The sequence below is a fragment of the Podarcis vaucheri genome (assembly GCF_965113315.1).
Source record: "Podarcis vaucheri genome assembly, chromosome: 3".
Taxonomy (NCBI): domain Eukaryota; kingdom Metazoa; phylum Chordata; class Lepidosauria; order Squamata; family Lacertidae; genus Podarcis; species Podarcis vaucheri.
In genome coordinates, this window is record NC_138761.1 from 34,674,001 (window position 1) to 34,688,394 (window position 14,394).

Sequence of the window (14,394 nt, forward strand, 5' to 3'; positions counted from 1 at the left end):
AGTAGAGAGAAATCTGTGGTCGTAGCCAAGCAGTCAGAAGATTCCTTTATTATGCATACATTTAACATCTCAACAAAAATAATCTTCCGGGACTTAAAATAAAAAAAGCAAAAAGACCCACTGGCTGAACAAAATGACCTGAATACATGGTCTGCCAAGTAGTTGTCTGACTAGGCCCCATTCTCAGGCCGTGTCTGCATTTTAGATCAAATCCTATTTTGTGCTCACTTGCTCCCTCCAGTATTATAATAGCATCCTATTTATTATCCCTGTCAGGTTTTGCTCACAGATTTATTGCCAGAAAAATTAACCTTTCCATGTGTTATGTAGGCTGGAATCACTTCAAAAAAAGTAGTGCCATGAATGACAAATGCATCATTTCATCATGAAGATGCTAGGACTGAATTTCACACCAGATATAATGAAAGAGTAGGACAAGGGACACAACAACACCGATACACTCCTCCCTTTGCATCAGAGAACATACAAAGATCAGCTTTTCAGTGCCTGACTGTCAAAATTTCTCTCCTTTTTCTGAAAAACCACAAGAGTGGGCACCTGTCACTAACTGAAACTCTTGCAATGTTCAGTGCAACAAAACACCCTAATTGTAGTCGTAGTTATGATTATTATGATTATTATATTTATTAATATCCCACATTTTCCCCTGACAATGGAAACACAATGTCATGCTAATCCTGAGTCTGACATACTGTTAAAGCAGACAATACATTGACCCACTGAGCTTTAACAGTTGATACAAAACAAGTTAGGTGACTGCTGACAAGCTCATGTATTTGCAAATATAACTCTGAAACCCCACATGGAAAAGCAACTGCTTCAGTGCTATTTTGAGTAGAAAAACTGCCCCTAGGGAGAGCATCAAGCTCCCCCTTCACCCTTCAAAATCACAGTGCTCTAAGGTTGTTTTTCATTAATAGTAATTCTTGAAGTTGGAGCCTCATTACAAACATTTTCATACAATATATAGTTTGCCCCAATGCCAACCTCATCTAAGTGCTTCCCAATACCAGCATACAAAATTCATTGTATAGAATGGAAGCAATTTAATTTGCTATAATATCTATGCCTTCATTCATCAAATTATTTCATTTTTAAAGACACTAGAAATGTTGCCACTACTCAGAATATGTAACAAATTTTCTTCTTCCTTAGAATGTAGAATCCATTTTTAAAAATCTCTTTTTTTTGGAGAAACCTTCTCAAAGCAATTGGTTCCTCACCAGATTTTATTTATTTTGAGATGACAAGAAAAGAAAAGCATATCCAAAGATCCATTACCATCTCTTAGTCGTTCCACTATAAAAGTGAAGCCTGTAGTTCTTGGATGCAAGACATATTCGTATTTCTGAAGTCCATTCTTTTCAGCAAATTCATTACTGCGGGCTTTGGTGTTGTCTATAAAGAGCATGAAAAACATTAATTAAAATCAGTGTTGTGACTAAGCTTTAGAACATTTTAGCATCATAGAGCACATCAGTGGAGCAAGGGATCAAGGAGATTATAAGAGATTAATAACACCAGGAAATAATTCTTGTTTTGCTTTCTTACATAAACACCTCCCCCCCCCCATGTTCAGTTCTTATTACGCAGAGAGTCAGGGAAAGTTGGTTGATGCAAAGCTTTGGGTCAAAGCTAGCCCTAAGCTAGCTCCTCCATGAGCTGTAGGACTCAGCCTCAAACAACAGAACTCAGAGCAAATCCGAAGGCTTTTGCAGAATGATGCCCTAGGAACTAGAGGCAAACATTCTGCCAATTTGACATTATTCCAGCTCTCCCATGGAGGGAGGGGCAAACAGGTAGAAAAACAGGAAGGTGTGGATAAAGAGTCAGACAAAAACACACACAAAAAAGTGTAACCTTAGCCAGCAGCTTCCATTCCCAAGAGACACTGGTTGCTCCAGAAGGCTTCATCAATAGTCAATCAGGCTGCAACTGGTCACCAATCAGGTGGGGCTAAGGCATTAGAACCAACAAGATCGGGGGGGGGGGGGGAATCCTTCTCAGGCACTAAGATTTGAGAGTATGCCAGTTGAAGCTGCTAGCAGATGGGCAATATTAGGGGCATTTAGCATTTAGCAACCAAAGGCAACAGCATTAGGAGGAAGAGCAGGTACCACACACTGTACCTTTGATCTGTGGTACACATAGTACACAGAGTTTGTAGGGCAGCAGTTGAAGAAGGAGCAAAAAGGGTTTTCTTGTGTGTGTGTGTTTCTTGGTGGCTGATTAGCTGTTTTCCCTGTGTAAAGGTCAGAGGGGGCAGGGTTTCTGTTGAGGCAGGGGATTAGCTGTGGGAGGAGCTTATCAGAGTTTGTAGGGCAGCAGTTGAAGAAGGAGCAAAAAGGGTTTTCTTGTGTGTGTGTGTTTCTTGGTGGCTGATTAGCTGTTTTCCCTGTGTAAAGGTCAGAGGGGGCAGGGTTTCTGTTGAGGCAGGGGATTAGCTGTGGGAGGAGCTTATCAGAGTTTGTAGGGCAGCAGTTGAAGAAGGAGCAAAAAGGGTTTTCTTGTGTGTGTGTGTTTCTTGGTGGCTGATTAGCTGTTTTCCCTGTGTAAAGGTCAGAGGGGGCAGGGATTCTGTTGAGGCAGGGGATTAGCTGTGGGAGGAGCTTATCAGAGTTTGTAGGGCAGCAGTTGAAGAAGGAGCAAAAAGGGTTTTCTTGTGTGTGTGTGTTTCTTGGTGGCTGATTAGCTGTTTTCCCTGTGTAAAGGTCAGAGGGGGCAGGGTTTCTGTTGAGGCAGGGGATTAGCTGTGGGAGGAGCTTATCAGAGTTTGTAGGGCAGCAGTTGAAGAAGGAGCAAAAAGGGTTTTCTTGTGTGTGTGTGTTTCTTGGTGGCTGATTAGCTGTTTTCCCTGTGTAAAGGTCAGAGGGGGCAGGGTTTCTGTTGAGGCAGGGGATTAGCTGTGGGAGGAGCTTATCAGAGTTTGTAGGGCAGCGGCGCGCGCCTAGCGGCGCACGCAGTTATACCCATCTTTTAGATTTAGGGGAGCTAGTCTCAAACGTTTGTTGGGGGAGACCTAGGGGTTTTTTTTGTGGGGGAAGTTATTTGTCCTGTCTTCAAGCTTTTTATGATGGAGGACCTCTGTAGCCACCCCCAACAACACGATCTCATGATGGAAGGGGAGTGAACAGCTGCAGTCGCCTGCGATTCCTGCGCAATGTTTGCCATCTTGCCAAAGGTTGCAGGCAGCTTTACCTGCAGCAATTGCATGTTGATTGCCCTATTAAAAGACAAAGTCCAGCAACTGGAGAAACGTGTAGCTACGCTCCAAAGAATTACAGAGCTGGAGCTCTTCTTGGAAGCAACAGAGCACACCGTCCCCACCAAGGAGGAGACAGGGGACTCCCCTGAGAAGGAGGCTTGTTCACCAACACAGGAGCCAGATATATGGAGAAATGTGACTCAAAGAAGTAGGAGGCCCAGGGTCCACTCTGATTGTCTAGAAATACACAATCGCTTTGAGGTCCTCTCCCCTAGCATGGAAGACGAAGAGCAGACTCCATTTGAGGATCTCTCCCTCATTACAGTCGATCAGGTATATGAAGACGAGCAGCAAAGTCAGTCCTCAGGGAATGTGCAGGTGACCTTGGAACGGACAGCTCACGGAAGAACCCCGACCAAACCCAAGAGGAGGCGTGTAGTGGTGATAGGGGATTCCCTACTGAGGGGAACAGAAGCAGTGATCTGTGGGCCTGACAAGATGTCTCGGGAAGTGTGCTGTCTCCCCGGGGCTAAGATCCAAGATGTAACTGAACGACTGCAAGGAATCATAAAACCCACTGACGAATACCCCTTCCTCTTGGTTCATGTAGGAACCAATGACACTGCAAGCAATAGCCTCCAGAAGATCAAAAGAGACTACGAGGCTCTCGGCAGGAAATTGAAGCAACTAAATGCACAAATTGTCATCTCGTCTGTCCTCCCAGTTGAACGACGTGGCCCAGGGAGAGAGGGGAAAATAGTGGAAGTGAACAGCTGGCTTCGCAAATGGTGTAAACAGGAACGGTTTGGATTCTTAGATCACGGACTGCAGTTTCTTGAAGATGGACTTCTGGCAAGCGATGGGCTGCACCTCACAACGGTTGGGAGAAATGTTTTTGCCAAAAATCTCAGAAACCTCATCAGGAGGGCTTTAAACTGACTAATGTGGGGGAGGGAGACAGTGCTCCTGAAGGTAGGAGTCTATCAATTAATGAAGATGATCATCCAAATGTCATAGACCAAATGGAGCAAACAGCACGCGGACCTAGTGGTGGGAGGAAAAAATCCTTAAATAAGAGACACGGGGGAATGATTAATGGACTTCAATGTCTGTACACTAATGCGCAAAGCATGGGAAATAAACAAGATGAGCTTGAGCTCTTGGTACAGCAAACTAAATATGACATAATAGGCATCACTGAAACCTGGTGGGATAAGTCCCACGATTGGAATGTAATAATGGAGGGATACAATCTATTTCAGAGAAACAGACCAGACAAGAAAGGAGGAGGAGTGGCGTTATATGTCAGGGGTGTGTATACCTGTGAAGAGATCCAAGATTTAGAACCTCAAAGCCAAAGTGAGCGCATTTGGGTCAAAATTCAGGGAGAGAAGAATAACAGAGACCTCATTGTGGGAGTTTACTATAGATCCCCAAGCCAAACGGAGGACATAGATGATGCCTTCCTGGAACAGATGGCCAAGCATGCAAAAGGAAGGGAGATAGTAGTAATGGGGGACTTCAATTACCCGGATATTTGTTGGACGTCAAACTCAGCCAAGAGCATAAGGTCAAACAGATTCCTCACTGGCCTTGCAGACAACTTCATTGTCCAGAAAGTGGGAGAAGCAACAAGAGGAACAGCCATTTTAGACCTGGTCCTAACCAATGTTGATGACCTGGTTAGTGGGGTAGATGTGGAAGGATCATTAGGCACGAGTGACCATGCTCTTCTGAAGTTTACTATACAGCGGAAAGGAGCAGCCAAGCATACTAGGACTCAATTTCTTGACTTTAAGAAAGCCGACTTCATAAAACTTAGGGAAGTGCTGGGTGAGATCCCATGGACAGCAATACTTAAAGGAAAGGGAGTTCATGATGGCTGGGAGTTTGTTAAGAGGGAGATAGTAAAAGCACAACGACAGGCAATACCAATGAGACGGAAACATGGAAGGTGCCTAAAGAAGCCAGGGTGGCTATCTAAAGAACTTTTAACTGAATTAAGATTAAAAAAGGATGTGTACAAAAAATGGAAAAGGGGGGAAACCACCAAAGAGGAATTCAAACAAATAGCCAGCACGTGTAGACACAAAGTCAGAAAAGCTAAAGCACAGAATGAACTCAGGCTTGCTAGAGAGGTTAAAAGCAACAAAAAAGGCTTTTATGGGTATGTTCGTAGCAAAAGGAAGAACAAAGAAACTGTGGGGTCACTCAGAGGAGAAGATGGTGAAATGCAAACAGGGGACACAGAAAGGGCTGAACTACTCAATGCCTTCTTTGCCTCAGTCTTCTCCGATAAAGAAAACAATGCCCGACCTGAAGAATTTGGAGCAAATGATTCAGCAAAGGAAACACAGCCCAGAATAACTAAGGAGATAGTACAAGAATATTTGGCTAGTTTAGATGTATTCAAGTCTCCAGGGCCAGATGAACTGCATCCAAGAGTATTAAAAGAACTGGCAGATGTGATCTCAGAACCACTGGCAGTCATCTTTGAGAATTCCTGGAGAACAGGCGAAGTCCCGGCAGACTGGAGGAGGGCAAATGTTGTCCCTATTTTCAAAAAGGGGAAAAGAGAGGACCCAAATAATTACCGCCCAGTCAGTCTGACATCAATACCAGGGAAGATTCTGGAGCAGATCATTAAGCAAACAGTCTGTGAGCACCTAGAAAGGAATGCTGTGATCACCAATAGTCAGCATGGATTTCTGAAAAATAAGTCATGTCAGACTAACCTGATCTCGTTTTTTGACAGAATTACAAGCCTGGTAGATGAAGGGAACGCAGTGGATGTAGCCTACCTTGATTTGAGCAAGGCATTTGACAAGGTGCCCCATGATATTCTTGTAAAGAAGCTGGTAAAATGCGGTCTTGACTATGCTACCACTCAGTGGATTTGTAACTGGCTGACTGACCGAACCCAAAGGGTGCTCATCAATGGTTCCTCTTCATCCTGGAGAAGAGTGACTAGTGGGGTGCCACAGGGTTCTGTCTTGGGCCCGGTCTTATTCAACATCTTTATCAACGACTTGGATGATGGACTCAAGGGCATCCTGATCAAATTTGCAGATGACACCAAACTGGGAGGGGTGGCTAACACCCCAGAGGACAGGATCACACTTCAAAACGACCTTGACAGATTAGAGAACTGGGCAAAAACAAACAAGATGAATTTTAACAGGGAGAAATGTAAAGTATTTCACTTGGGCAAAAAAAATGAGAGGCACAAATACAAGATGGGTGACACCTGGCTTGAGAGCAGTACATGTGAAAAGGATCTAGGAGTCTTGGTTGACCACAAACTTGACATGAGCCAACAGTGTGACGCGGCAGCTAAAAAAGCCAATGCAATTCTGGGCTGCATCAATAGGAGTATAGCATCTAGATCAAGGGAAGTAATAGTGCCACTGTATTCTGCTCTGGTCAGACCACACCTGGAGTACTGTGTCCAGTTCTGGGCACCACAATTCAAGAGGGACACTGACAAACTGGAACGTGTCCAGAGGAGGGCAACCAAAATGGTCAAAGGCCTGGAAACGATGCCTTATGAGGAACGGCTAAGGGAGCTGGGCATGTTTAGCCTGGAGAAGAGGAGGTTAAGGGGTGATATGATAGCCATGTTCAAATATATAAAAGGATGTCACATAGAGGAGGGAGAAAGGTTGTTTTCTGCTGCTCCAGAGAAGCGGACACGGAGCAATGGATCCAAACTACAAGAAAGAAGATTCCACCTAAACATTCGGAAGAACTTCCTGACAGTAAGAGCTGTTCGACAGTGGAATTTGCTGCCAAGGAGTGTGGTGGAGTCTCCTTCTTTAGAGGTCTTTAAGCAGAGGCTTGACAACCATATGTCAGGAGTGCTCTGATGGTGTTTCCTGCTTGGCAGGGGGTTGGACTCGATGGCCCTTGTGGTCTCTTCCAACTCTATGATTCTATGATTCTATGATTCTAGGAAGTCTTCACTTTCTTGCCACATGAAGCTCCACCATGTTCTTCCTAGGTCTAACCATTTTTGGGGGGTGGAGAGAAATCTCCTACATCCCTAACCAAATTTGATACCCTTTTGGACACATCACACTACCTTACTTTTTCCAGCGTGTACAGAGGTCATATGATGCAGGGCTTCCTTTGCACTCGATCCAGAAGCTGCAGTTAGTGCAGAATGCTGCAGCATGGCTGCTCACAGGAGTGAGGCCTTGTCAGTAAATGACACCTGAGCCCAGAGAATGCCGATTTGCTACCGGGCCACGTTCAATAAGTAACTACAAGTTACAGCCATTAACAATCCGGCGCCATTTTACCTGCAATATCACCATACCCCGTATATGCCCATTTGACCACTTCGATTCGCAGAACTGGCGCTGTCACAGTTACCACATAATACCTGTTCTGCATTTGTAATAAATAAATATTTTGGTGTTGGCAGTGCCTACAATCAGGAACTCCCTGCCTATTTACTCCAGGCAAGCGCCATCTCTGTATGTTTTTCAGTCCCTGCTAAAAACACTTTTCTTACCCAAGCTTACTCAGAAATGTAATGTGCAGATATATATTTGAATCTTTTTAGTTTATTGTTGATTTTATGTTTTGAATGATTTACAGAGTTTTGTTTTTTTTACTGATAATTTTATTCTTTTGCTCTCTTTGTAAACACCGTTGAGATTTTTTTTAAACAATCAAGCATTGTATACATTTTATGAAATAGTAATAAAATAAATAATGAATATTTTTATTAGTCCCTAAAAATACTTGGTTCTGCTAAGGTAATGGTATAAAAGAAAAACAAAATGTACAAAATAATTAAAATCTGGGAGGAGAGTACTGAAATGCTTTTGTATCTTTAATATTTCAAATGTACTGAGTTTAAACTTCACAGAAATATGTAGTGGTGATGGAAAATCATGACATTCTGGGGGCAAGGGGATAGTGTGAAACTTCATAATCAAAACAACCTGAACAGAATATGATATTCTTTGTCATTAGAAAGTATTCTGTTTGTGCTGTCTTCCTTACAGGAACACATTTTAGTTTACTTCCCGTGTAAACTTAGCTACTATATGCAAGAGCAAACATTTGCATTTGGTTTATTATTTATTCTATTTATGATGGAGCGCACAGAAGAAAAAAAGCTACTTGTTACCTGCTGTCACACAGCGCTACTTTGCCTGGCAACACAATCTAAGAATAATCGAACTTTGTGACTCTCAGACACATAACAGAAAAAATGTCTTTAAGTACCTAGCAACCTGACCAACTTCTGGACCTATTTCACAGCTTGATTAATTCTGGGACATCAGGACCCCCCACTTGATATATAAACAACTATTTCAGTGCTAGAATAGGAGGAATAGAGAGAAATACTGGCAGCAAAAAAATTATTCCTATATTGCCACCCCAAGCTCAGTATGTAGATGATTGCACTTCTCATCTTTCTTTTCAGGTCTTACTCTCTTCTATTATCTTTCCTCTTGTTGCTTTTATTTAATTTATCACCAAGTAATGCCATTTCTTCTGGAAAAGTGTGTCTTCTCTATCCAATTTCTCATCTTGAACTACTGTTAAATTCCTCCCTTTCCCTTGTCAATCCAGAACTCTGCTGACAAATAATTTCTTTCGAGTTGTGCAGACCATGCCAATCTTGATGCTACTCATTTTCATTCACACCAACGCAAACTCTGTGACCCGATTTTTAAAATGCACCAAGTATATCCCCAAGGCTTTTGCTCTTCTAATTTTGCCCTCAGTTCCTTGGAACACACTTTGCTCTCTCAAGCATCTCTGCCGCTTCTTTCCTGCTGCCATTCTTTTATTATCCTCTCCCATCCCTCCAGCTTGTGCTCCCTTCCCTACTGTCAAACTTACTGTAAGTTCTTTGGGGCAGCATGTTATTAATTTTGCTTATATTTCTTTGCCATGTTCCCTGACAATAGTGCAATACTAAATCCTCAAAGGCATGAACGTGAGTATACTGGGATATCTCTGGATGAATGTGAGTATACTGGGACATCTCTGTGGTAGATTGACAAGAATTTCTGATTCCCTGTTGTTTAACAATAGTAAAAAGTAACTTTTCCTAAATAAGGCTGCTAAAATTGAAGAAAGCTAACTGTTCTGCTGCTGAAAGCAAATTTCTAAGTTCAGAATGTGCTCGTAGACACCACATTCTTTAATTTCATACTATACTATACTATATATTATATATTATTATTATTATTATTATTATTATTATTATTATTATTATTATTATTACAGTTAGCTCTGGCTGGTAGATCTTGGAGTTCTAGTGAAAAACAAAGCTGTAAGTCTATTCACCCCATAAGAAAATATTGTTTATTATTTATTACATTTCTAAACCGCCTTTGATCCAAGGATCGTAGGGCAGTTTACAATATAAAAACACAAAAATGCAAACATAATAACATATAAAATACCCCCCATCTCTCTCTCTCTCTCTCTCTCACACACACACCCACACACACACACACAGGGAGAGGGAGACAGAGAGCTTAAAAGTCCAAGCAGAATTTCTGAAAATCGGCAACCCATGTCAGCTCATTTTTTTTGGCAGAAAAATATAAGAAGAAAAAGCTCAATAACTTTGTCCAGATTTTCACTTTTTGAAATATGGCAACCCTAGTTTAATTAGTTAAAGTATAGGAAAGTTTTTGCCTGGTGCCTAAATATATGTGTAGAAGGCACCAACCAAGCCGCCCTGGGGAGAGCATTCCAAAATTTTGAATTCAATGTAGTAATGTTCAGATTGTACGAATGTGACTCGGAAGCATTCAGCACTTCAAATACATTTATAAAACACATTCCAAAAGTGCACTTTTGAGCCACAGACCATCACCAGGAAGCAGTGACTATACCCAAAGCAATGGCATTTATTCCTCTCTGAAGGCCACTCCACATGGAAAGTCACTTTTATTTGATTTACACAAAAGAAAGTCCAGACAGTATGATACAGCATCAAAATTATCAGTGAACCTACACACTTGTGCATTCGTGCTAAACCATAAAAGGTAAAGGGTAAAGGGACCCCTGACCATTAGGTCCAGTCGTGGCTAACTCTGGGGTTGCGGCGCTCATCTCGCTTTATTGGCCGAGGGAGCTGGTGTACAGCTTCCGGGTCATGTGGCCAACATAACAAAGCCACTTCTGGCGAACCAGAGTAGCGCACGGAAACACCGTTTACTTTCCCGCCGGAGTGGTATCTATTTATCTACTTGCACTTTGACATGCTTTCGAACTGCTAGGTTGGCAGGAGCAGGGACCGAGCAACGGGAGCTCACCCCGTTGCGGGGACTCGAACCGCCGACCTACTGATTGGCAAGCCCTAGGCTCTGTGGTTTAACCCACAGCGCCACCCACGTCCCGTGTTAAACCATAGCTTGGCCTTAATGTGACACGCAAACCAGGCCAATGTCTCATTATAGACACATTGGAAGCACTGGGCTGGATGTATAGCAGGGATAAGCACGGGTGGGATTCCCTGGTCCCCACTGGGAGATTGTGGTTTCAAGGCAACTAACACATAAGATTATTAAAAACAGTTAATCCACTTAAGGAACCTTTGGATGTCACTTCAAAACCCAGTCGAGTTTGGGAGCTGCTAAACCCATCCAACATCCAGGTCGTTCAAACCTTAGAAATTTCTTAAATTTCTGCTACTCCCATCAATGTGGGCTGGGTGGCTGTACTATCAAATAGCAGTAAGGACGATCCACAGTTGATCTGTGCCCTATGCCACATCAAAAAAAGGTTGTGGCCGTTTTGAACCCACTTCAGAATATGTGCAGTATTTGCTCTCAAGCTCCTGCCCTATGGGTACTAGTATCACTTGTAGAAGTCCCATAAAGCATAACTTTTCAAGATAAAACACCACTGAACACATGGCAGGTCAAACTTACATTTTAAATTGTAAACTTTTAAATGGAATAATTGTGACACAATTTTTTCTACCCTGAGAAGATTGGTGGGGAGAGAATTGAATTAAAGTACCTGTCAGATCTGTTCCTTCGGGAAAGATGAGAAGCTGCAGTGGTTCGTTAATGTCACAGAAGTAATCCAGCATATTTTCAAAATGATTTTTGTCTTCTTCCCATCTTCTATTAATAAAAATGAAGGCAGCAACCTGCATGGCCCAGCCTAGAACAATTTTGAAGAGTCTTTTAAATACTGTGCTGGAAATTTCTTGCTTGTGCATATCCATAACTTAACTTCTCAAATTATCAAACATAAATTTTGTAACACTGTGTTAAAAAGGATTATAGAAAGCTTAGGATTTGGAGAACGATTCAAGGGTTTAATAAATCAATTATATTTGAGGAACAAGGCATATGCCGTCGTGAACGATGGTATAACAGAACAAATAACACTAGTCCGAGGTACAAGACAAGGATGCCCCCTTTCCCCAATTTTATTTGTATTGGTCATTGAAACTCTGGTCAATGTAATTATAGAAGATAAAAGGAGTAAGCAATAATGGAAAAGAGAAAATAAGCTTATTTGCAGATGACACCTTGCTAGCAAATAAAAATCCGTTGGAAAATATGCAGGCAATAGAGGCACATTAGAAAAAAAAAAAGTGGAGAAAAAACAAGGTTGTGAATTAATTGGTCCAAATCAGAGATGATGATATTTAACTACGATGAAGATGTAAACCAAAAACCTTTGAAGGAAAAAAAATAGATATAAAATTAAGACATGTAATAAAGTACTTGGGAATAAATATAACAAGAAATTTAGAAGATTTAGAACAAGAAAATCTTAACAAATTAAAAGAGGCAAAGGGTGTTTAAGGAGATAACAGAAATCACTGGGTTAAAGCTGGCCAAATGTCCAGAGGTAGCACTGTTCTCAATTTATGATGGAGTGGAAGGTTCACAGGCTATGAAAGACTTGCTCACAAATTTACTGACAGCTGCAGGAGGTGTTATATCTTGGAAGTGGAAGGGGTGAGGTGAATATAAAATGGAAGAATGGTATAAAGATGTGTGAGATATAGCTATTAATAATAAATTACCATGTGCTCTTAAGGTAAGACAGGGAATATGCAGGAGAAATGATTTTGATGAAATATGGAAGGTATTTGTAGAATTTGTATTGTTAAAATGGAAAGAGGTCAAATCATTGCAAGAGGTGTTGAAATTTGGGAGGTTGGATAGTTACAATGGAATGGTCTTGGGGTGGGGGCACACATTTTTATTTGTATTTATTTATTATTATTACTTTGTTAAAATAAAAATAAAAAAGGATATTAAAAAACAAACAAACAGATAATTTTATGTGAAAACATAACCAATTTCTTAGGGAAGACCACTTTGCATGTAATACAGTTATTATAGAAAAAAGTGTATGGGGTAGCACTAAAATATGTCAGATGTGTTAGTGACCCCTCTGAAAGGTGTGGGAAAAAGTAGGTGTTATGTTACTCTTAATGATATTAAATCAGGGGTGCAAAATAACACTAAGAGACTGAGTCATGTCCAACATTAAAAACATGAGCTAGAACATAACATACTTGGGACCTATTAAGAATACACTGGTGAAATTTTCTTATAATTAAGATATATTTTTTTAGCAGAAGTACATTTTTACAGCTTTTTAGCTCAATATCATTACTGAAACTCAAGCATCTTGCCTTCTCATTTCAATTTGCAAATTCAACTGCCTATCATTGTAAAGTGATAAGTCCTTGAAATGCACACCACTTGATCTTTCCTTTCTTTTTGCAGAATCTGACCTGTGCTGCATAAATTAATGCATTTCACATGTGAACTCAGTGACCTGGCAAACAATTACCAGATTCAATATGGGGCAGAGTTGCTGCACTATTAATAGTTGTAGTTGGAGCAAAAGAAAGAAATAATTTTTTTTCTCTAGAAAAAAAAATATTCAGGCTTGTTTCCCATAGATGATTTTTGAGAGGAAGCAGAAATTTGGCCGTTTCTAAAGCTTGCACAAAGTGCAAGACACATTTACTTCTTTTCTCCTTTCTATGTGAAAGTAAATGTGAAAACCTTCAATATTGTGGGGAATATATGAGACGAAAAACATGAAAATTTAGCTATGAATTAAAGAAAATGTCACACAAGCTACAGCTTTGATCTTATTTTTAAAAAATTGCAAAAGCATCCCTCTGCAATTCTACTTTATGTCCATGGACACTAGCATCTTTCATCACCAGCCATCTCTGGAAAAGCGAGTGCTTCCTTGTTTGATCCTTTCTCTACAGCCAGGATCCAACAAAATGACTTGAATGAATGGGGGAAGACTTGCATGCAGGTAAGGTTCAGTTTAATCATCAGTAAGGACTGCTGCAGCAAAACAAAACCTCAGCTGAATATCCATCTATTATTTCTTTGAACTCTGCTGTGCAGTATCACCTCTAATCCAGATGCTCGTCTCATTGCTTGACATGCAACCTCAAGTCTGCCTACTTATTCTCAGTCTATAAGGCTGTTGGCATCCATCTGTCTCAGGAGACAATGGAATGTGTCTCCAAGGGTGAAGTCATTACTGGCAAGTGATCTCCCCGGGGTACAAGCCTGGGCTGTGTGCATGGAGGTCCTGGGCTGCCCAGACGACAAGACCCAACCTCTCTAGTTAATCAGGTAGTAAGTACATTGGCTCCTTGCCCTCTACATTAAGATGTTTCTGAAGCTTGAGCTGGAAGGTATGGACATTTCAAGTGAATCGGAACATATTATTTCCTCTCCCCCACCCCTATTTTGTATAAACAAAACTTTTATAGGATGTTTAGTAGATGATTTGCTTACTTGAGTCATCTGGCACATTTGCTTAGCAGGCAAAAACATGCAAATTAGTTGTTTTAGTGATTTTAACACACTGGCCTGAACTGAGTTTACTTATGGGAGACTAGATGAACGCTTTTTTAACCAAACCTTTGGCCTTTGTGTTTTGGTCCCTTCAAATTATTACTCTAAGCCATCGCTTTTCACAAAATGTTCCCTTACAACACAGACCTTTATGCGACCAGACTTATTTAAAGCATAAAAAGCAGAATTACAAGTTATTACAATAGTCATTTTATTCCCCTTTCCCAGCACGAATTTAGAGCAGAGTTAATGTTCCAACTTCCAAAATAATAATAATAATAAATCTGGTATGCATCTTTCTGATGTAAACAATTCTACAAGAGTGAT

General features: G+C 41.0%; 1 protein-coding gene across 1 annotated transcript in view; it reads right to left on the bottom strand.

Moving 5' to 3' along the window:
- LCLAT1 (lysocardiolipin acyltransferase 1) overlaps window positions 1–14,394 on the bottom strand; it is a 95,779-nt gene that overhangs the window by 33,887 nt on the left and 47,498 nt on the right. The window contains exons 4-5 of the mRNA XM_082214868.1: window positions 11,228–11,374; window positions 1,303–1,419 (exon numbers count right to left, since the gene is read on the bottom strand). Coding sequence (XP_082070994.1) covers window positions 1,303–1,419; window positions 11,228–11,374 — 264 coding nt within the window. The remainder of the gene's footprint in view (window positions 1–1,302; window positions 1,420–11,227; window positions 11,375–14,394) is intronic.